Consider the following 22536-nt stretch of genomic DNA (forward strand, 5'->3'; position numbering starts at 1 on the left):
ATGAAATGGCTTGGCATTCAAAATCTAGTATAGTGGTTAAATTTTCAAAAAACTTTATGTTCGTTCTGTTCCTTGGTAGGGTGATGAGATTTAAGAATTCTGAGGCAGAGTTTTTTTTTGCCAAGTAGAGTTAAAAGATAGTTGTACTTAATATAGTGAGGATACTTGATTACAACGTGGCTAGGGAAATCTTCAAAAGTGATCTCAATTTGATCCATCTGTCATGGCTTTTTGTGTTTAGACTAATGAATCAGAAACTCTAATTTTGGAGTCCCTATGCAGAAGAATTGGAATATTAATACTTCTAGCCTTTGAGAGTAATAAATGTTGTATGTATGTTTGAGAGAGAGAGAGAGAGAAAGAATATATATAGATATATATATCTTGGGTCCAAAATGTAAGCCTCCAGACAGGAGTTTCATATATTTTTGTGCAGAATTGACGGGAATTAAATGCAGTAGCTCAGAAATTGGGGTAAATCCAGACCAACGAACTAATTTTAAAACCTATGAAGTATATATTTAGATTTGGCTGGTTTTTACCAATCTTGTTCCATTTTATTCCAGGCGACATCTTAGCTTCTTTTTATACTCTAAACAGATCTTATCTTGGAGAGTGTACTGGAGATTTGTTCCCTAGGAGAATTTTGTGTATTTTTTTGTTTATGAATGTAAATCCTCCCTCACAGTACATGTGGTAGAGGACTTGTCTAAAAGGGAAAACAAAGTCTCTGCATTTTTGCACTGACAGCATCTCCAGTTAGTGACTGGCCTGGCACCGTGCAGGCTCATATGGTGTCTGGGAATGTGAAATGGCTGTGCTCAGGAAGCCATCTGCCCGCCTCCCTCTCCAAATTGAAAGTCTGGGGTCACTTATTTGAAATGACCATAGAAACCTAGACTGACTCTGCCAGTTTTTTCCCAAAAATAAATAATCTGCGCATTTTCTTGGGCCTAGTTATTTTAAACTTCTAGGAGAAAGAACAATGGATGCCTGGCACAGAATGTTGTGACCTGGGACACTGTTTGAAGTCCCTCGTGGTCACTAGTCTGCTTGCTGTGGGCCTTTGTGGGTTTTCCCATGCCAATATGCACTTCAAGCCTGGTCAGAACACAATTCCTGCTTTTGTCATTTGGCAGACACACTCTGAGGGATGCTTACTGCCTGTAGAAAAAAGACAGGGAGTTTCCAGTCCCCATACACACAATGGTCTAGTGCCTGGATTTGGTGCATTATCTTTGTAGGCCTGTAAGCTGATGTATGCCCACAAAGAGAAAGGCTGGTAGGTGTCATCATTTCAATGCTTATTCTGTGAGAAGCAATTAAAAACAGCTCTTTTGGAGATTGGAGTATGGTAAACTAGAATTTTTCCATATTACGTAGATCTTAAAGTCAGTAACTAAGAAGTTAAATGGAAACCACTGGGTTCCCTATGTTGAGAGACAAGACACAAGCCATCTGCCTCTTTAGATATTTGTGAAGATATTATTTTGAGGACCCTTGCTATCTGTATATATGTGTGATTATATATATATAATATACTAGAAGCCTGGTGCATGAAATTCGTGCAGGGTGTGGTCCCTAGGCCTGGCTAGCGATCGAAGCGCAAGCGTCTGGCGTGGATGGGCAGGTCCCAGCTGATCTCTGGGCCCCTGGGTCCCCGCGCGCGCACGCACCCTCTGCCTGAGTAATCGGGCCCCTGCCTGGCTCCCTCAGTGCCTGGGAGCCCTGCTCACACCCGCCTTGGCTTGGTGCTGCCCGCTCACCTGCTCCATCGACAGGGCCTATTGGGGCCGGCAGTGCCTCCACTGCCAGCACCATATCGCTGACACCCGCCATGTTCTGCGCCACCCCCTGGTGTTCAGCGCACGTCATAGTGAGTGGTCGAACTCCTGGTCAAGGGGACAATTTGCATATTAGGCTTTTATCTATTTTATAAAAGTCCTGTGGCCCTAACGCCGTAATGACCAAAGACTGGCGCGGGTGGGTGGGGCTGCACGATTTCATGCACTGGGCTTCTAGTTATATAATAATATATAGGATATTTTCCTGACCTGGGAACAAAGTCAATTTTTTTGTTTGTTTTGTTAATCCTCGAGGATACTTTTTCCATTGATTTTTAGAGAGAGTTAAAGAGAGAGGAAGAGACAGAGATTAAAACATTGATTGGTTGCCTCCCACACAGGGCCCTGAACAGGGCCAGGGATCAGGCATGCAACAGAGGTACATGCCCTTGACCAGAATCAAACCTGGGACCCTTCAGTCCTTGGGCCAACGCTCTATCCACTGAGCAAAACTGACTAGGGCCAAAGTCAGTAATTTTGATAGATATTGCCAAGCTCTCCTCCACAGAAGGTGTACCATTTTCCCTTCCATCCATTTTAACATGCCCATTTCCCCAGAATGTGTTGTCAGACTTGGATTTCTTTCAATCTGATGGATTTTAAATGGTATCTATGTTCCATTATGAGCAAGGTCAAAACATCTTCTCTTATGTTTAAGGTTTTTGTTTTTCTTTACTTGTGAGGTGTCTTTATGTTCTTTACCCATTTTTCAGTTGGGTTATTGATCTTCTCTATTTCTTTATATAGTAGGGAGATTAGCCATTTGTCTGTGATAAGAGTTGCAATTTTCCCCTCTAGTTTGTCATTAGGTTTTGTGGTCTTTTTATTCCCCCATGCAGAAGTAGTTCATTTACACATAATTAACCTTTTGCACTCGGATGTCGAGTGTGACTCCACACAGTTAGCATTAGAATAAAGGAACCGAGAAAAAAGCAAGCGAGTGCAAAGGGTTAAATTGATCAATCTTGTCCTTTATGGCTTTCTTGATTTTGAGTCATAGAAACTCCTTTCCTACTTCAAGATTATAAAGAAATTGACCTAGCCCGGCTGACATGGCTCAGTGGTTGAGCCTGTGAGCCAGGAGGTCACGGTTCAATTCCGGGTCGGGGCACGTGCCTGGGTTGCAGGTTTGATCTCCAGTAGGAAGCGTGCAGGAGGCAACTGATCGATGATTCTCTCTCATTGTTAATGTTTCTATCTCTCCCTCTTTCTTCCTCTCTGAAATATATTTATTTAAAGAAAAAAAAATTGACCTGTATTATTTTTCTAGAATTTTTAGTTTTATTTTACACATAAATCTTTTTACGATCTACTTGGAGTTTCTCCTGGTCTGTAACATAAAAGATGGACCCATCCAGCCATCCATGGCTACCCACTGGTCCCAATAGCAATAATCTAAAAGCCCATGTTTATACTACTGATTTAAGATGCTACCTATATCATATACTAAATTTCTGTAGATACTTGGATTTATTCTGAACTTCTGTAATAAATTGTGCTGTGATAGAAAAGAAAAATAGTATTGTGATGCTCAAGACCTCCTACCTGGAGGGAGAAAAAAGAGATAGTATTGCTGATACATATGTAACAAAGACACTAAGGAAAGAAACTATTTGGGTGGTTGGTGGGTTGATTTTTAAGTGTTAAGAGAGAGAACCAAAGAGAAAGACATGACATTTCTAAAGGAGAAGTAAGTCTTAAATGTATTATTTTCTATATGCAGAACTAATGAAATAGTAATGTCACCTCAGATTTATAAATACCCCATCTGGATGTGAATGCCACATGTATAAGTGAATTGGAGCCTTCGAGAAACTTACTAAACACAAGAAAATGCTGGCAGATGGTTATTATCTGTTTTGTTTTCTCCCCTAAGGCTGAAGAGTAAAACCAATAGAAGTTAGAAAACCTCCCAGCCCCTTTGCATAATGAAAGGTGTTTTCTAGAGATGGGCAATCTCTAGAGCAGTGATGGCGAACCTATGACACGCGTGTCAGCACTGACACGCGGAGCCATTTCTGATGACACGCGGCCGATGAGGCGGCCGCATGCCGAGGATGAAACATTTGCTGCTCCTGAGGATGAAACATTTGCGAAATAATGTTTTTTCCTCAAAGTGACACACTACCCGAGTTATGCTCAGTTTTTTGGCGAAGTTTGACACACCAAGCTCAAAAGGTTGCCCATCAATGCTCTAGAGTTTTGCTTTAGGAATTTCCATTTTGAATGATCGTAACTTCTTTTCAGCCTCTCCAAATAGTTTTCTTTTGGAGAACAAAATTCAAAAGGGAGTAACCTAACGCAGCTGTGTTGATTTATTTTCCACCAACTGAGATCCCAGAGTAGACATTAGAAGGATAACAAGTGTTATCCTTCCTTTGCCGTTAATTTGCTGGGAGCTTCCTGATCAATGTGTATTATTCTTACCTCCAAATGGAAACATGGTTTCTGTTCCTTCCTGTAGAATTTAAGTCAGCTAGGGTAGAAGTGCTTTCTTTCATTCAGCAATCCATGTGTTAGGCAGCCTCTTTGAAGGACAAAGGAATAGCTAGAGGAATAAAACAGAATCCTTGGCTTGAGGAACTCACAACCTGGTAGGGAAGCCAGCTGCATTAATAAATAGTGCAGTGTCATAGTAGAGGTTTGTAGAAAAGACATGGGAAACCCACGGAGAGAGCAGCCAGCTGCCCCAGGCTGTTCTAGATGGCATTATAAAAGAGGTCATATGTGAGCGTAGTAGAAGAGCGGCTGTTTAAACATGCTTTTAGTGCTCATAAAACTCAGGTCTTGGTTAAGCCCTTGGTTCCATCCTTCTGCCATCACTCAGTGACTTTGGATCATCTGGTCTTACTGGCATTGCTGGAAGATCTAGTTCAGTTCTTACAGATCTGGGTTGAGACAGGGATGCCTTGTATCACTTATCTGTTTACACAGGAATGTATGGATTGGAAAAGCTTGAGACTTGGAGATTTGAACAGGGATGGTGTGGCTGATTGTCTTATCCTCAGTCATTTTGCTGTAGTTTGATAAGGATGGGTGGGCTCGTTTTGTTAAAGGTGATGAGCTCTTATGCAGCATGGTGGCTGTTTATTTAGTCCAGGGCCATTCAAGAGCCAGAATTAAACATTAGGTTTTCATTTCTCATGTCACACGGTCTCCTTGTCTCAGTGAACACTAAGACAACTCAGCTTCTTTAACTGCGTTGTCTTCTGCCCCATGAAGAGCTTAAATTTCATCTAAAGTTCTCATTGATGAATTCTAAATAGTAACAGGATCTAAGATATTTCAGTGAAACAAGACTTGTGTTAACACCCGGAGCTCAGAGAAAATGTGGTATTCATGAGACTGAAAGACGTGGAGATGAGGGTGAGGGGAGTGATAAAAAAATCAGTCTGCTCATCAGGATTTATATGCAAAGATAAAAGGAGTTGAGACTTCCTCTTGAAGTCTTAACCAAGTTTAAGCTTGGGTTCCATTCATCCAGAAATTTTAAAGATTTCCTGAAAAGTATCACCTCCTTCACATTGAATCAACAAAACTATTAAGTAGTAGCCCTTACCTTAAATTTAATCTGGTTCTCCCAGTGCTTTGCAGTTTGTCATCTGTTTAATCTCAGATATGATTCTATCACCTATGATATTCTAAAACAAGAGAAACGGAAGAAGATTAACAATGGTTTTCATCACATTTTGAATATTGAACATAAGTACATTCTGATTTCTACTTTTTGAATCTGAAGTGCGTTGTTAGCACCAGCACTTGTAATATTTCACATTAGGTATAGTTGAGTTTTAGTCATCTACTGGTCCCGAGAGCTGAAAGGTCACACCCCACAGAGCAAAACCCGTAACATAAGTTGCTATTTATCTTACACCAGATTCTCTTTGCTTTGTCCTGGCAGGAGTTCAAAGAAGGACGCAGAGCCAGCCACACGGCCCCACAGGTCCTCTTTAGCCACAGGGAACCTCCTCTGGAGCTGAAAGACACCGATGCTGCTGTGGGTGACAACATTGGCTACATTACCTTCGGTAAGCAGGGTGAGGTCACCATGTTTGTGTGCCTTTGATGCGTTCAGACTACAGACTGCCTGCCCTGGACAGACCTTTGTTAAATGTTAGGGGGAGGGGGCAAAAGTAGGCATACCAATGCTGTAAGTGGGAGTGTCACAAGACACTAATTACAGGTCATGTACAGTAGTCATCTCTCCGTTTTCTTGTTTTAAATCCTAAGGTGGGGCGTAGCCTCTAATGTCAAGTGTTGGGAGTAAAGCATTGCTGAGCAGCTGTTGGGAGTTCTCTGTCATTTGGCATTTCTTGGTTTTCTTGGAATTAGGCTGAAGCTCCAACCATGATTCACTTATTCCACTTTTTCCACTGAAGGAATTCAGGTCTTCCCATCTTACAGCTGCTTCTGCCTAGTGATCTGGCTTGGCTCATTGTTCGAGCTGACAGTTTGGAATAACGGTGTGTACACACACTGTACCTCATGCCCTAAAATGTCCCCTTTCATGAAGTTTTCATTAATTCACCTCAGTGCTAAATGGGGTGAGTGGATTTACCCTATTTCCTTACATCTAAGCTACACATTTTTTCTTTTCATGAGGTCAGGATGCAGCTACAGTTCATAGCATATCACAGTTTAATTGGAAACATATGTCTCTATGGTACATAAACTGATGGTAAACTTCCAGCCATGAGCATCTTAGGTTCTGTACAGTGTAGTTACCCTATCCTGGTGGTCACTTCTTTTCGGGGCACATTCCTTTTCATTTCAGCAAAACTTCATACTTAGGATTTTGCTGATGGTGAAACCACTGAGTAGAGTAGGTGCGGGAAATAGAGAGGATTCAAGAAGCCAAAGGGGGCAGGGGCGGGGGTGTAGGTGCAGAGGGCTGAGTGCCTGCACAGGTCTTCAGGTGGTCAGTGCCATGGGAGCCGCTTTTCTCAGCCTCCATCCAAAGCAGTCCCTCCTGCCTGTCCTCATCAAGAGAGTTCAAGTCCTTATTGTTTATACCATAATGTTTGGTTTTCACCACAGGAATACAGGGTCTTGTCTGAATCTAGTTTATCTTAAGGTTTACTCTACTTCAGCACCAAGGACATAGTACAGGGAGGCTTGGTTTCCTAATCCTGATTTCTTTCTTTTTAATACATTTTTTTATTGATTTCAGAGAGGAAGGGAGAGGGAGAGAGAGATAGAAACATCAATGATGAGAGAGAATCATTGATCGGTTGCCTCCTGCACACCCCCTACTGGGGATCGAGCCTGCCACCCGGGCATGTGCCCCTGGCTGGAATCTAACCTGGGACCCTTCAGTCCGCAGGCTAATGCTCTACCACTGAGCCAAACCAGCTGGGGCCTAATCCTGATTTCTTAAGGTAAAGTATTTTCTCCAAAGTTAGTAGATAGTAGTATCACCTTTCAAAGAGATTGCTGAGCTGCAGAGGCATGTGGCAGGCCAGGTTTTATTATTTTGGGAGTGCACAGCCACAGAATCCGGAACTGGGATGAATGCCAGGGCCACGCCCTTTCCTTGGGGAGCTCTGTTTTCTGCCATGATCGCCTCCTTTTTCTGAGTGTCCTCACCTGCACTCACTGGCACCTGCCCTAGTTAAGGTATTTATCCCTTCCTGGTCTCAAGGAGGAAACCCTGACAGCCTGGGCATGAAACGAGTGGATGATACTTAAGCAGGAGATGGGAGCTGACGGTGGGTTACTGGTCTTCCTGCCCTTTGGCATTGGTGTTATATGTTGACCCTTTGTTTGTGCCCCCCAGTGCTGTTCCCTCGCCACACCAATGCCAGCGCTCGAGACAATACCATCAACCTGATCCACACGTTCCGGGACTACCTGCACTACCACATCAAGTGCTCTAAGGTGAGAGGAGCCACAACATCTCAGCTCCTGTGCCCTCGGTCATTCTCTCCACTAGAGCTGATAACAAAAAGTCATCCTGTAGTCCAGGTTGTTGCTGTGAACTCTAAGTAGATGGTTCTAGAGGTCAGGAAATCACGGTTTTTGATGCATCTCTCCCCCACCACCACTCCCCCTAGCAGAGAGATGAATCTATGTCTCCTGCTTCCCTGCAAAGCCCTGTGTCAATCCAGGGGATGTTTCCAAACCTTCCTGATAACTTCTAGTGAAAGCAAAGCTGTCTTTCTAGTATGGGACTCTGCTTCAGTACTCGATGTGTTTGCCCCCAGGCCTATATTCACACACGTATGCGGGCAAAAACATCCGACTTCCTCAAGGTGCTGAACCGTGCACGCCCAGATGCCGAGAAGAAAGAAATGAAAACAATCACGTGAGTAGGGCGAGCCCACAACAAGACCACCTTCCTCTCCTGAGCTCACTAAGCAGGAAATAGTGGGTGTTGGTAGCCTGGCCCTTCGGGTATCTGGGCAGTAGCTATCCATATGTGAGGCAGCAGAGTTGGGCCTCAGCTACCAGACAGACTAAAGGTGGGGTGAACAGGTTTTCATTTCTGAATGGGCGGGGCTGTGTTTCCTTATTCCCACATGTTTGTGAGCTAGAAGAATGGCAGCTAGAACACAACGGGACCTTTTTACCCAGGTAGGCTGTGTTCTCTCTGGGCCTGAGTTGAGGTCAGTGTTGTCCTTCTCAAGGTCTTCCTGGAGAAGGAGCAATTTACTTTAACAACATTTGCTTGAGTAAATGGGCCTGGAAACACACACCAGTGTTCTTTTTCCTGGTCTGCTCCTCAGCAGGCATTTTGCATGGAGAAGAGGTTGCCTTTATCAGGGATGGAAATGGTGAGTGTGTACAGGAGAGGCCTCTTGATCTAGAGCCTGGAGATTTAGGTCTTTGTGCAAAGGGCCAGGCCTTGGTTCCCTTGCTGGTGAAGTTTAGGCAATCCTGTTCTTAAAATAAGGTAATAGGTACTTATTTACTGTCTTTTGTGCCCATTGAATTACAGTATTGAGGGGACCTAAGCCTCCCTCCCACACTTTCCCCCCGTGCCCCTCACAGCTGGTGTATTTGCCAACACCCAGTACTCTTGCAGATAACCTTTGGTGGGTGTGGTATGCTTAAAGCTTCAAGCTCTCTCCTCTGGCTAGTTAGTTTCTGCTGCCACTTGACTGGATGAGAGGAGTATCTGGCTCTTAATGTGCCTGAGCAGAGGGTTTTCAACCTCTGAAACACCAGATAGCAGTTAAAGTCGCCCCTGGCTTCTTCAGGCAAAGGCTTTGGAGACTTCCCAGTCTCATTAGGAAATTAGTACCAAAGGCCTTTCTCTGGAGTAGCTCTGCCCAGAGCCCCGAGTGCTGTTCAGCCTGTAACTAGATCCTCTGCTTAGAGAGATGCCCAGGTACTCTGGCAACAAAATGGCAGCATGATTCCTTCTGCAGCTTCTGGCCTATCTTAAAACGGGGCGGCGAATGGGGGCAGACAGAAGCAGGTGTAAATGCTGAGACACACATGTTCTTTCTGCCCCTCCAGAACCTTGCCTCCATCCTGGAGTTTACAACCTCCCCTTCTTTCTCTGCTCACTTTCCACAGGAATGCTTTTCTCACCAGGCACCACTTTGGTGACCCTGAGTGTGAGGCAACCCATTTTGTGCCACTTTCAGAGCTCAGGGGAGAGAAGGCAGTTTGGTAGAGCCCAGGAGGTGAACAAGCAGCTAGGGACAGCAGAAGGAAGCCTGACCTGGCCAGCCTGTCACACACCAAACACAGGGCATCACAGGGAGTTACAGGGCTGCCTGCTTGTCCATTCAGGAGATGAGCCCACTAGGCAGCCGCTGCCCAGTGTCTTCCCCCACGCCTCCTTCACCCTGCTACACAGCCAACAGGTGCTCCTGGGAGTCGCTGCAAAGTGAGTGCAGTTGTCTGAGGGGCAGGATAGAACAACTCTATCCTGATAGGGGAACTGGGAAAGGATGAGTCATTGAAATTAATAAATTGCCCATAAACCTCCTCCTTGGGACTTACAAAGAGCAGCTTTGCCTTTTTCTGTCCCGAAACCTCTCTTTGGCAGAGATGGGCCCCAGAAAGAAGGGGGAGGCAGACACCTGCAGCCATCCCCAAAACCAGATTATGTTACTAAGGGTAGGCAGGAGTTAACTGGTTCAGCTGGGCAGGAGAAGCCAGGACACCCACACACACACTTCCTGGTACAATAGAGCAGAAGGGGCCTGCAGAACCATGAACAGCATGTAATAGGGTGGCAGGCCTGCTGCAAGAAATGGCCCCGGATCAGAAGCCAACCGTTAGCACTTACAGTGCTCTGCCAGAATCAAAGGCTCATGAACTTTTTATTGGAGGTGGGATGGTTTCCTTTGGGGGTGGGTGAGACATTCAGGGCAGGAAAAAATTCCCATAGTTCTCAGCTCTTGCTTCCAGGCTGCTTTAGCAAATACTACTCTCTGTCATTGAGAACCCGCCTATTCTCAAAGCTACCCTTGTGGGGGAATAGTGGGTAGAACACGACTCAGAAGCCTAGCCAGGCAGGTATTCTGTAACCAAAAGTGTAATTGGGGGTTACTTCTTTGATCATTCTGCCTCCATGGTGAAAGATTTAAAATGGGATTGCCATTTGCTGCCCAAAAAGCTATAAGCTGTGTAGGAGGAGCCTGATCTCTACCAGGAAAAGGCTTGAGCCCACTCTGAAATACAAGTAGATCTAGGCCATCCAGAAACTGTGGACAAATGATTTTCCTTTCTACTGAGGACGTTGAATGTCCTCATGGACTTAGCGCAGGTATTTCCTGGTACCTGAAAGTATTCAATAGAACGAAAGAGCTGGTGGAACCTTTCCACCTCGTGCTTAGTGTCTCTTTGGGATCCCATCCCTAGTTCAGGAGTGTGGGTGGAAGGTAAGGTGAGCCTGAAACTAGCCTTTACACTTATTCTCTGCTTTTAAAGGGGGAAGACGTTTTCATCCCGCTAACTCTTGGGAACAGGAAGAGGAAGCTGCTGGCAACTGAAGGCTGGAACACTTGCTACTGGATAATCGTAGCTTTTAATGTTGCACCTCTTCAGGTTCTCAAGGGATTCTCCATTTAGGTTCCATTTTGTACACGTTGGAAAATAATCTGCAGAAACGAGCTGTGCTTGCAAGGACTTGATAGTTCCCAAGAATTAAAAAAAAAAAATCCACTTGATCAACTTAATTCCTTTTCTTTATCTTCCCGCCCTCACTCCCCTTCCCTTCCACCCTCCTTCCAAGCTCTTTTGCTTTGCAATATATTACTGGTAATGAGTTGCAGGATAATGCAATCTTAACTTGTTTTCTCCTGAGTATTTGAGTTCAAAACTCCTGTATCTAAAGAAATACGGTTGGGGTCATTAATAAAGAAAATCTTTCTATCTTACATGAGAATTTGCTGGGTTTCTAGACTGTGAGTCCAAAAGAGAGGCGAGATGGAGGACGAGGAACCTGCAGACCTGAACGGGAAAACCTCAGGCTCCAGAGCCCCTCAGCCTCCCCTTAGAGAGAATGGCTAGCTAGTGAGCTCTTGGCTGGCATTTCTGAGTAAACTTGAATAAGTTTGCTCTAAAGCTCTGTTACTAAGTCTGTCTGGCTGTAGCCAAGAAACTCCCAGGACAGTGATAGGCACATTAAAGTGTGTTCTGGATTATTCTTTTATATGAATAATGTATAGCATTTCCCCAGTGTATTCCAGGAAGTGTGTGATTCTGCAGGACATTGGTAGGTATTTAGGTGTGGATCTGATGCAAACGAAGTGGCCACATTTTTCTTTCTCACATAACAGTCCAAGAGACTGGCACTCCAAAAAAACTCACTTGGGGAGATTCTTGCCTAGCAAATAGTACATACAGAGCCTAGCAAAGTATGCTGTCCCTTAGCAGGACTCTGATCCCTAAAATAAACTTAGTTCAGAAAGTTTGTTTGGTTAAAGAACTATCAGGAGAATTTTAGGAGCACCTAAAGTGGTCTGAGGGCCATCCTACTGGTTTCTATCTCCTTTCCCTGTTTTTAGAAAATAAATTTTTATTGATTTTTTAGAGAGGAAGGGAGAAGGAGCGAGAGAGAGAAAGGAAAAATCAATGATGAGAGAGAATCATTGATCAGTTGCCTCCTGTAGGCCCCACACTGGGGATCAAGCCCGCAACTGGGGCATGTGCCCTGACCTGGAATCAAACCGTGACCTCCTGGTTCATAGATCCGACGCTCAACTACTGAGCCATGCCATCCGTGCTCCTTTCCATTTTAATTTGTCTCCATCTAATGCTCAAGCTGGGTTGAGGCTCATGAATCACGAAATTTCTTGACTGAATCACAACCAGCATTTTTATTTCCTGTACTATCTTGAGATAATTATATCTCACATACAATTGTAAGAAGTAATACAGAGATCCTGTGTACCTTTCACCCCTGGTAACATCTTGCATAACTAGTATCATAGCCAGGAAACTGATGTGGTTACAGTCCTGGCATCACTCAAATTGTACCAGTTTTACATGCACTCATTTTTGTTACTTCTATGCATTTTTATCACATGTGTAGCTTTGTCATTTTTAAATTTGTCAGCATTTTTTAAAAACAATAGTACAGACTAGATCAATCAGTGCATCACACCTATTAAGGGTAAGTACCAATTTTGAAATGTGTTTTAACCCTTTACACTCGCTTGCTTTTTTCTCGATTCCTGCTACCGATGCTAACCGTGTCGAGTCACACTTGACATCCGAGTGCAAAAGGTTAAGGTATATATGCATATCTTGACTGGATTGGAAAATGTTTTATTGTAGCTCATAGTCAAAAAGTTTGAAAGCCATTTAGTCACCTAGACTTCATTTGACTTCATTTAAATGGGTCCTTAGCTCGGGATGCAGTCAGGGAGTTATGTGCTGGTCCCAACAAACATGTACACTGGAGAGTCCTGTCCCCTTGCTTGTGCTGACCCTGTGGCCTCCAGTGGGAAGAGTATCCCACTTGAAATCTGCCCAGCATTTTCCTGGGACATAGCCCCTTGTCACCTACTCATGTTAGCTGGAAAGCCTGGCTAAATTAGATATATTGGGTGATGGTGACATGTATGTATGTATTCTATACCCCTGGTCTTGTTAGGGTTAAACAGTCAGATTCTCCGCATCTCTCCAGGAACCAACTGCAGTGCTTTTATCAATTTCCAAAGGGAAAAGTATTGCTTGAACTGAAATAGCACCCCTTAATAGCTAGTAGGGGTTTTCAAGGGTAATTTTGACTAGGAGCAGTTTTTGCTTTCCTGCTGGGTTTAGAGCACAGTTCCATAATAAGTTGGAATTCACTTGTTCTCTTAGCCAATAGTGGAGATCAGATTTCTGAGAATCTGAAACCTATACAGTCTATAGATGGTAAAGCCAAGGTTGCTTAGAAAATACAGAGTTAGGGAAAAAACAAGGCGTTACATATTTTTTACAGCAGTAGATCCCAAGGCAGTGTCTTATAAAAGTCCATGCGGGTGAAGACTCTCCAGACTTGCTCCTTTGTCTTCACCTGTGTCCGGACATACTTGGTATTAGTGTAGAAAGACCCTCCCTTTGTGGACAAAGGCACACTAACTTCAGCCAAGTTCCTGTGGACAATGGGAGGAAGGAGGCCTCAAGATGAGGGTCAGCTTTTGAAGATAACTGGATATCACATAGGCAATTACAGTGCCTATAATTATTCTTGATAATGCCATCTAATAAATATTAAGTTCCATTCTTATACATTCAAGGGGATCAGAAGTGGCAGGACTGCTAAGGAAGCAAAGTCCAACATAAGCCAAGGTCCTTCCCAAGAGAGTTGGTATTTTTCTCTGCTTGGGTGCAATGGGAGATGGGGAGAGTGTTGGTGGGACTCTCCATGCCTGGGTAAAGTGGGACCTGTGTATGCTAAGAACTAGGAGCTTGGGCCTGACCAGTGTGGCTCAGTGGTTGAGCATTAACCTATATATAAATCAGGAGGTCACAGTTAAACTCTGGGTCAGGGCACATTCCTGGATTGCAGGCTCAATCCCCAGTGTGAGGTGTGCAGGAGGCAGCTGATCAATGATTCTCATCATTGATGTTTCTATCTCCTTCTCCCTCTCGGAAATCAATAAAAATATATTTAAGATCTAGGAGCTTGGCAGAAAAGGCAATAAGACTAATAGGAAGTGGAGGGGTGGGGTTAAAGGACAGGAAGTTGAAACCAGGAAAAGGAAGTAGTGCTAGCTGCTGCATCAGAGGTGGTACTTAGCAGTTGCCATTTCATTCCCCTTTGGTCTCATTCAAAGTTGGAATGATAGACACTCATCCCAAAAGCTACAGAGGCCTAAGATCCAAGCCTGGGTCTACTGGGGTGGGGGGTGCTATTTGAGTTCAAGCAATACTTCTCCCTTTGGAAATAGATGAAAGCAGTGCAGTTTCCTTTGGCTCCTGGGGAGACGTAGAGAATCTGGCTGTTTAACCCTAACAGGCCAGGGGTTCTGCTGTATAGCTGACTTAGGGCTTCCTGAAGCCAGGATCCTGGCCATTTCAGTCACACGATTGTGCCCCAAACCTTTCAGAGACTCCCAAGAGTTAGTAAATGGTTGAACAGTCAAGGAGGATCAGCAAAAATCATATATCCAAGAGAATGGAATGAGCCAAGGAGGCCCAGAGCGTTCCCTGCTAGAGTCTGGGTTGGGTACCATGATGCAGACTTTACCTGAGGAAAGGAGAACTGGGTGTGGCTGGGGTGGTAGAGCCTGCAGAGTCAGCTGAATGGAGCATCTGCAAGCTGCCTGCACTAGGACTCCTTTGGGCAAAGGAGAAAAGGCAGATGAGTCAGTCCCAGGAATTGTGGGGGAGCAGAGAGGAACTGGATGATCCAGTAAGGAAGAAATGGCGAGGGAGCAGGGGATAGAACCCAGGCTTCCCAGTTCCCACCGCCTAAGCTGTACCCCTTCACACGTCATCCCACACACAGTGTTTAGACAGAGCAGCAAGAAAAAACACAGACATCCTGGATCCCTCAGGGAGGAGGCCAGAGCTGGGAACAGAAGGAGGTCTGTTTATTCCTGGCAGTCCAATATCCGAGGGGCCCCACACCCACTTCTGTCCAGACTCCAGGATGAACTCTCCCAGAGCCTCTGACTTCTGCCCGACAGATAGCATGGGGCTGAGGACCATCTGTTGGAACCCAGTGTCCCCCACCCACTGGCTCCCTTGAGGATGGGTTTGAGGCTAGATGCTTTCCTCTACCCACTGTCCCAACGTAAGTCCTGGCTCTCCAGGACCCCTGACAGCTGTGCCTCCAGCCCTTCAACCCTGGTCTCCCCCAGAGAACCCCAGAGTCCCCTTGCTTCATCCACTTGTGCTCTTGGGCGAGGAAGTGTTTCCTAATGTCTTACCTCCAGCTTTCTTGCTGCAGTTTTAGCCTGTTCCCTTCCATTTCAGGTCTTAAGGGAGTATAACTGGCTTCTCTCCCTCACCCCAAAGCCACACTGGATACGATGTAGAAATGGGGGCACAACACTTCTGGCCTTTCTAACCCTGAACTTGGACTTCCTCTCACTATACAGTCATGCATGTCTTAAAGACGTTTGACCCTGGCTGGTGTGGCTCAGTTGGTTGAGTGTCATCCCATGCCCCGCATGCACTGAAGGGTTGCTGGTGTTCAATCCCTAGTCAGGGTATTTCTCCTCCTCCTCCTCCCTCTCTCTGACATCAATAAAAACATACTTTTCTAAAACAGACATTTGGTCTTTGAAGAACTGCATATAGGACGGTGGTCCCATAAGATTATGCAGATGTAGCCTGACTGGCGGCGCTCACTTGCCTGGGTTGCGGGCTCAATCCCCTGTGTGGGGCATGCAGGAGGCAGCCAATCAATGATTCTCTTTCATCGTTGATATTTCTTTTTTTATTTTTTAAGGTTTCTGAAAGGTTTATTGAAATAATCTTGGCCTAGACATTTACTCATCACTCTTTTTTCAACATTCTAAAAACTTCCCATTTAAAATACATTTTACATTTAACTGCCAATAATTTTAGGTAATACTGGATTCTTCCCCAAAAGACTATCATAACTATTTTCAAACAAAACAAAAAACTTAATCCAATAGGATATAAAACTGAACTATGTAACCTATCACTGCATGTTTCAAATCCTTAAAGTTAAATGTGGGATGAATTTGAAAGGGGCCAGGACCTGCATTGGCTCCAAGCAGGTGAATGCAACATCTTATCTTTCCGCGTTTGCACCAACAGGAACACAGTTATGAGAATAAAGGGCTCCAGAGAAGACAGAAAAGGTAGCTTTTATTTCTCCAGCAAAGCCCTCCAGAATGTCCTCTCCATCTTAACATTTTCTCCAAGGACAAACCCACAGCTGCTGGCATTGCCTAATTTACTTGACCAAGGAATTCAAACCATAAATCAAAGTTTGCTACTCAACCCCTCAGTGCTGCCCCCCACCCCCACCCCCACATATATACACACATCTGGGGGCCAATGGCATGCAGAGGAGAGGACAGACACTCATCATTGATGTTTCTATCTCTCCCTCCCCCTTCCTCTCTGAAATCAATTAAAACAAATTTCAACCCTTTGCACTCGCTTGCTTTTTTCTTGATTCCTTTATTCTAATGCTAACCGTGTCGAGTCACACTCGACATCCGAGTACAAAAGGTTAAATCCTATATAATAAAAGGCTAATATGCAAATCAAACAAATGGCAGAATGACCGGTTGCTATGATGCACACTGACCACCAGGGGACAGACGCTCAACGCAGGAGCTGCCCCTTGGTGATCAGTGCGCTCCCACGGGGGGAGCACCGCTCAGCCAGAAACCGGGCTCACGGCTGGCGAGCACAGCAGCGATGGTGGGAGCCTCTCCCACCTCTGCAGCAGTGCTAAGGATGTCCGACTGCCAGCTTAGGCCCACTCCACATGACATCCCATTAGGGCTCCCAGACTGCAAGAGGGCGCAGGCCGGGCTGAGGGACCCCTCTTCCCCTGAGTGCATGAATTTCATGCACTGGGCCTCTAATATATATATATATATATATATATATATTTTTTTTTTTTTTAATTGATTTCAGAGAGGAAGGGAGAGATAGAAACATCAATGATGAGAGCTAATCAATGATCGGCTGCCTCCTGCACATCAGACCAATCCCACAACCCAGGCATGTGCCCTTGACTGGAGTTGAACCCGGGACCCTTCAGTCCGCAGGCCCATGCTCTATCCACTGACCCAAACCGGCTAGAACTAAAAAATATTTTTTAAAAGATTATGCAGATGTAAGATTCCTATCATCTAGTCATGTAGCAAAATGCATTACACAAATACCATTGTGTTACAAGTGCCTACAGTATCCAGAACAGTGACAAGCTGTTCTGGTTTGTAGCCTGAGAGCTGTAAGGGAACAGAATTTGTCACTCGCAAATATGTCTCTTTAGCATAAGGATTATTTTAGGCTGGTTAATTTTAAGAAACCCTATGACTTGGAAGAAGCTCTGAAAACCAAGTAGAAGTTACTCTTTGTAAAAGATATTTGTGCTTGTAGGGACCTCTCCATTTGTAAGGGAGTCTCCCTCACTGTACCAGGAAGAGGGGGAAGTACCTTATCTCTAGAAAGTCTTATCAGTGTAGAAGACCTTGACTGAAATTTGCATAACAACCTTACCCCTTGTTTACTGCCCTTTCCCCCCCACTCCCAACATCCTTTGTCTTAAGCTAAAGATGGTATTTAATGTGATGACTTCAGGCATTTTGGTGAGTTACTCAGATTCCCTGGGTAGCTCCTAGCTCCCAAGTATGCATGTTATGAAATTGTTTTCTCTTGTTAATCTGTCTCTTATTACAGGGATGTCACAGCCAAGAGTCCAGAAGGGTAGAGGGAAAATTATTTTTCCTCCCCTACAGAGCTATAGGCTGTACTAACCCTTGGTGAGTAGTAGGCTATACCATATAGGTTTGTGTAAGTAAATTCTATATTTCCAGGACGACGAGATTGGCTAACAACCCATTTTTCAGAACATATCCCTGTCATTAAGTGACACATGACTGTACCTAGTTTCCTTAGTTTTCCTGTGGAGCAAAAGCCTCACTGGCCTCTTGCTTTTCATAGGCAATCTGCCTTTCTCAGGGGAGTTCTTTCTTAGAGGGGAGGATTGGCTGGAGGGAAGGGACATGCAGAGAAGGGCAGAAATCCTAATAATGTTAATAACTGCTACCTTTTATTCAGTGCTTATGTGCCAAGCACTGATCTAAGTTTTTATCACATATTTCATTTAGTTGCAATGGGTGAGTACAATATGAGCCCCATTTTGCAGATGAGGAAACTGAGGCAAGAGAACTTTAGTTACTTGCCCAAATTTATACAGCTAAAAAAATAGGGTCTCGCCGAAACCGGTTTGGCTCAGTGGATAGAGCGTCAGCCTGCGGACTGAAGGGTCCCAGGTTCGATTCCGGTCGAGGGCATGTACCTTGGTTGCAGGCACATCCCCAGTAGGGGGTGTGCAGGAGGCAGCTGATCGATGTTTCTCTCTCATCGATGTTTCTAACTCTCTATCTCTCTCCCTTCCTCTCTGTAAAAAAATCAATAAAATATATTTTTAAAAAAAGAAAAAGATCTCAGCCAGGATTCCGAGATCCAAAGCCAGGCTTTCTGATTCTAACACTGGCTTGTGCCTCTTATTCATCGAGGAAGGAGGAGAGAGAGAGAAACATTGATTTGTTGTTCCACTTATATATGCATTCATTGGTTGCTTCTTGTATAGGCCCATAACATTTTCCACAACAACCCTAAGAGTGGCTTCCCCCATTAAGTGTCAGGCACTGGGATCTAATTAGTTACATATGTTATCCCATAACATTTTCCACAACAACCCTAAGAGTAGCTTTCTTTCTTCCCCATTTTACAGGTGGGAAAATTGGAGCCCAGAGGTAGCTTGCCCAATATCACACCCCAAGAGCTACTTGTAGCTTGTAGCCCACAACTTGACTCACAAAGTAGCTGAGGAAAACGAAAAATGACTCCAGATTCTAGAAGGCAAGACTGGCTTTATAATCTGAAAGGTCTATCAGGCAATAAGATGGGAGGCAGTGAAGATCCTCAACCTTCACCCCCCTACTGCCACCATTACACACACACACACACACATACTCCCCTTTGGCAGACAGGTAGGATTATGGAGCTCAATATGCAGCTGGCTGGCCACTCCAGTATAAAGCTCATAAAATGTAAATGTATTAGCTGGGGCAGAAACTGGGGAGGGATAGAAGGAAATTATTCACTAACTGGAATGCATTTCTCAGATCAGCTAGGCAGTATCAGGGGAGGGGGTCTCCAAACTGAGTGACCTGAGAGAGGATCTGCCCCCTAAGTGACAAGCTACGGCCAGTAGCTGGAAAGGGGAAGATTGGGTCCAGCAGGAGAGGAGGAAGGCCTCCCACTTGCTAAAGCCAGGGTGTGCCAGGTCCCACCCTCAGAGGCGGGGCTAGGCTAAGCCCGTGGCCACAGTTCCATCCCTCCAGAACCCAGGCAAGAGCAGAGCCTGGGCTGCCACGAGCCTGGGGCCCTGCTATCCCAGAGTGGAGGCACCATGTTCTCCCCGGCCGGGACATCAGACATCTCCAGAGGCCCTGCAGGGCCAGCTGCAGCCGTTCCCTGACACAGGACAGCCCAGGCTGACGAGCACCAGTCTCCAACTGCCATGTGAGTCGCTACGCCCCTCCCCACCCCAGCCCTCAGCCCCAATCCTGAAGAAGCCATTGCCACCAGAGCCAGCAGGGTCACACACCACTGGGAAATCGCTCCTGGGGCTGGCCCTTCTCTTCTGGCCGCTCTGGTGGAGGTGGGGTAGGGGACTCACTCAGAAGGGCTGGAGCTCCAGCCCAGGATCCAGAGGCTAGATTGGAAGTAAGGTACCCTGAGGTCTTGTGGGGTTTAATAAAGTTGACATGCAGGGACAAAGGGGAACAGAAACTGGAGGGCTGCTGAGAAGAAAAGATGTCCTGAGTTGGGGGCAAAGAGAAGATTGAGGAAGAGAAAACGGGGGAGGGGCAGGGGGAGGGGTGCAGCAGCTTGGAGGCCCTGAGTGGGGGCCTCAGCTTCTCCTGAGTCAGGGTGGCTGTGGGGAGGGGGTAGTAGGAATCCTTTCCTTATTGACTTTAATCGTAGCAACAGCAGCTGCTCCCGGGGACAGGAGCAGGCGTTCCCACAGGGTCCAGGACCCCTCCCCGTTCCCTGATGTGGCATGGGGCCGGGGTGCTGGCAGGCTGAGAACAAGGAGCCAGGTAAAGGAAAGGACAGGGACAGAGCCAGCTGCAGAGGCCAGCCCTGCCCAGCAGCTCCTCTCCCCTCTCCTGGGGGTCAGCTTCAGCCTCAGGGTGTGGGAAGTGTCCTCCTTGCTGCTGGCATCTCCACATTCACTGCCAATCCTCCCCCCTCCCCCCACCCACTCACTTCTACCCCCAGCAACTCCTCTCTCTCCTCCAGTTCCCAGGAAGGGACCTGTTGCTAGTGGTGCAGATGAGTCAAGTTTATGGGCTGGAAGTCCTATCCAGAGGCTGCTCACTCATCTGTAACCAACTGGCCACAGGGCATATGGGGATGGTGGTGCAAGGGACAGGACATCCCACTTACTGCCACCATTGCCCTGACCTCGCCACTAACTCTAATGCTCAGTGATCCCTCTCTGCCTCACTCCTGCCCCCACCCCAATCCTAATGCTCTGGTGCCAACCAGGCTTCGAGCATCTGAAGACAGGGACCCCTCTCCTTCACCTGAGCACCCACTCCTAGCACCTGGCCCTAGCCTGGAGGAGGCTGTCAGCTTTGGCTGACCACTACACCAGCCACACCCCGTCTTCCCTTTTGGCTAATTTAGAGGCCTTGCCAGTGGAGGCAGGGATTGCTTTGGGGCTGGGTGGGTCCATCTTTCAGTCTAAGCAGGCATAAGCACAGCTGCCCAAGGGGGCCAAGCAGATAACAGAAATGGGTGAAGTGGCCTGTGGGGAGGTCCCCACTCCAGCTGGTCACTAGCATACAGGACATGGGTGTTGCCACAACTTATTTCTTGCTTTTTTTAAAAAATATTTTTTTATTGATTTTAGAGAGGAAGGGAGAGGGGTAGAGATAGAAACATCAATGGTGAGAACCATTGATCGGCTGCCTCCTGCACGCCCCCCTACTGGGGATCAAGCCCGCAACCCAGGCATGTGCCTTTGGCCGGCATCAAACCTGGGACCCTTCAGTCCCCAGGCTGACCACTCTATCCACTGAGCCAAACCGGCTTAAGAGAAGCCAGAAATAGAAATTTTAATTGGCCATTAATTGAAAAAATGTGTATACAGCCTACAGTCCATTGGGCTACAACCTCTAGATTAATATGTATTCCCGAGAGGACAGTGACCCGCAGCCCCACCCTAACTCTGGCCACCCCATCTCCTGTCCAGGCATGTCGGCCGTTGCTCCAGATTTTCCGTCCCCAGACCCAAGATGACACCCAACAGCACCAGGGAGGTGCCCGGCGCTGTTCCCATGGGAGCCTTTGGGCTCTCCCTGGTCCTGGCAAGCCTCATCGTCGTGGCCAACCTGCTCCTGGCCCTGGGCATTGCCGGGGACCGCCGCCTGCGCAGCCTGCCTGCTGGCTGCTTCTTCCTGAGCCTGCTGCTCGCTGGGCTGCTCACAGGGCTGGCACTGCCCACACTGCCAGGCCTGTGGCGCCAGAGCCGCCGAGGCTACTGGTCCTGTCTCTTCCTCCACTTAGCTCCCAACTTCTCCTTCCTCTCCCTGCTCGCCAACCTGCTGCTGGTGCACGGGGAGCGCTACATGGCAGTGCTGCGGCCTCTCCGAGCCCCTGGGAGCGCTCGGCTGGCCCTGCTCCTCACCTGGGCTGGCCCCCTGCTCTTCAGCAGCCTGCCCGCTCTGGGGTGGAACCACTGGGCCCCTGGTGCCAACTGCAGCTCCCAGGCTGTCTTCCCAGCCCCCTACCTCTACCTCGAAGTCTATGGGCTGCTGCTGCCTGCCGTGGGTGCTGCAGCCCTTCTCTCTGCCCGTGTGCTGTTCACGGCCCATCGCCAGCTACAGGACATCCGCCGGCAGGAACGGGCAGTGTGCCGCGGGGTGCCCTCGGCCCTGGCCCGGGCCCTTACCTGGAGGCAAGCGAGGGCACAGGCTGGAGCCACACTGCTCTTTGGGCTGTGCTGGGGACCCTACGTGGCCACCCTGCTCCTCTCGGTGCTGGCCTATGAGCAGCGCCCACCGCTGGGGCCTGGAACTCTGTTGTCCCTTGTTTCACTGGGCAGTGCCAGTGCAGCGGCCGTGCCTGTGGCCATGGGGCTGAGTGATCAGCGCTACACAGCTCCCTGGAGGGCAGCTGCCCGAAGGTGGCGCCGGGTGCTGCGGGCAAGAGCCTCACGGAGCAGCCCTGGCCCCGGCACTGCCTACTGCACCAGTAGCCAAAGCAGCATGGACCTGGACTTGAACTAGGGGCAGGGCCTCTGCTCACTCCTACGAGAATCGTCCATCCATCTCAGCCATGCCTGTCTCCACTTGTCTGCACACCCCTGGATCAGAGACCCTGCCCTTTTTTATTGGTGGAATAAAGCTCCTCTGGCCGAGTTTATTGGTATCTCATTCCATATCACAGAAGGGGAGAGGCAGGTAGAATAGCTGTGGAAAGAACCTAAAATAATGGAATCAAGGGAGATTCCAACTCTGGAGAGAGCAGCAATTGTAGGTGAGACTGCACCACCGGCAGGAAG

The 22536-nt window shown here is 46.9% G+C and overlaps 2 protein-coding genes across 4 annotated transcripts in view; both read left to right on the forward strand.

Moving 5' to 3' along the window:
• Nucleotides 1-11179, forward strand: part of ARPC2 (actin related protein 2/3 complex subunit 2) — a 29338-nt gene extending 18159 nt beyond the window's left edge. For both annotated transcript variants that reach the window (XM_079782630.1, XM_079782631.1), the window contains 4 exons: nucleotides 5746-5872; nucleotides 7621-7721; nucleotides 8048-8148; nucleotides 10731-11179. In XM_079782630.1, the coding sequence (XP_079638756.1) occupies nucleotides 5746-5872; nucleotides 7621-7721; nucleotides 8048-8148; nucleotides 10731-10755 (354 nt within the window). In that variant the 3' untranslated portion in view covers nucleotides 10756-11179. The remainder of the gene's footprint in view (nucleotides 1-5745; nucleotides 5873-7620; nucleotides 7722-8047; nucleotides 8149-10730) is intronic.
• Nucleotides 11180-17178: 5999 nt separating this feature from the next.
• GPBAR1 (G protein-coupled bile acid receptor 1) lies at nucleotides 17179-22488 on the forward strand. 2 transcript variants are annotated; one of them, XM_079782340.1, is made up of 3 exons: nucleotides 17179-17713; nucleotides 18691-19484; nucleotides 21226-22488. In XM_079782340.1, coding segments are annotated over exons 2-3 (1038 nt in total). In that variant the 5' UTR covers nucleotides 17179-17713; nucleotides 18691-19482; the 3' UTR covers nucleotides 22262-22488. The 2 variants fall into 2 exon arrangements, with proteins under 2 accessions (XP_079638466.1, XP_079638465.1); XM_079782339.1 differs by lacking the exon at nucleotides 17179-17713 and having other exon boundaries at nucleotides 18419-19484.
• Nucleotides 22489-22536: the final 48 nt, after the last annotated feature.

The sequence above is a fragment of the Cnephaeus nilssonii genome, assembly GCF_951640355.1.
Source record: "Cnephaeus nilssonii genome assembly, chromosome: 10".
Lineage (NCBI taxonomy): Eukaryota > Metazoa > Chordata > Mammalia > Chiroptera > Vespertilionidae > Cnephaeus > Cnephaeus nilssonii.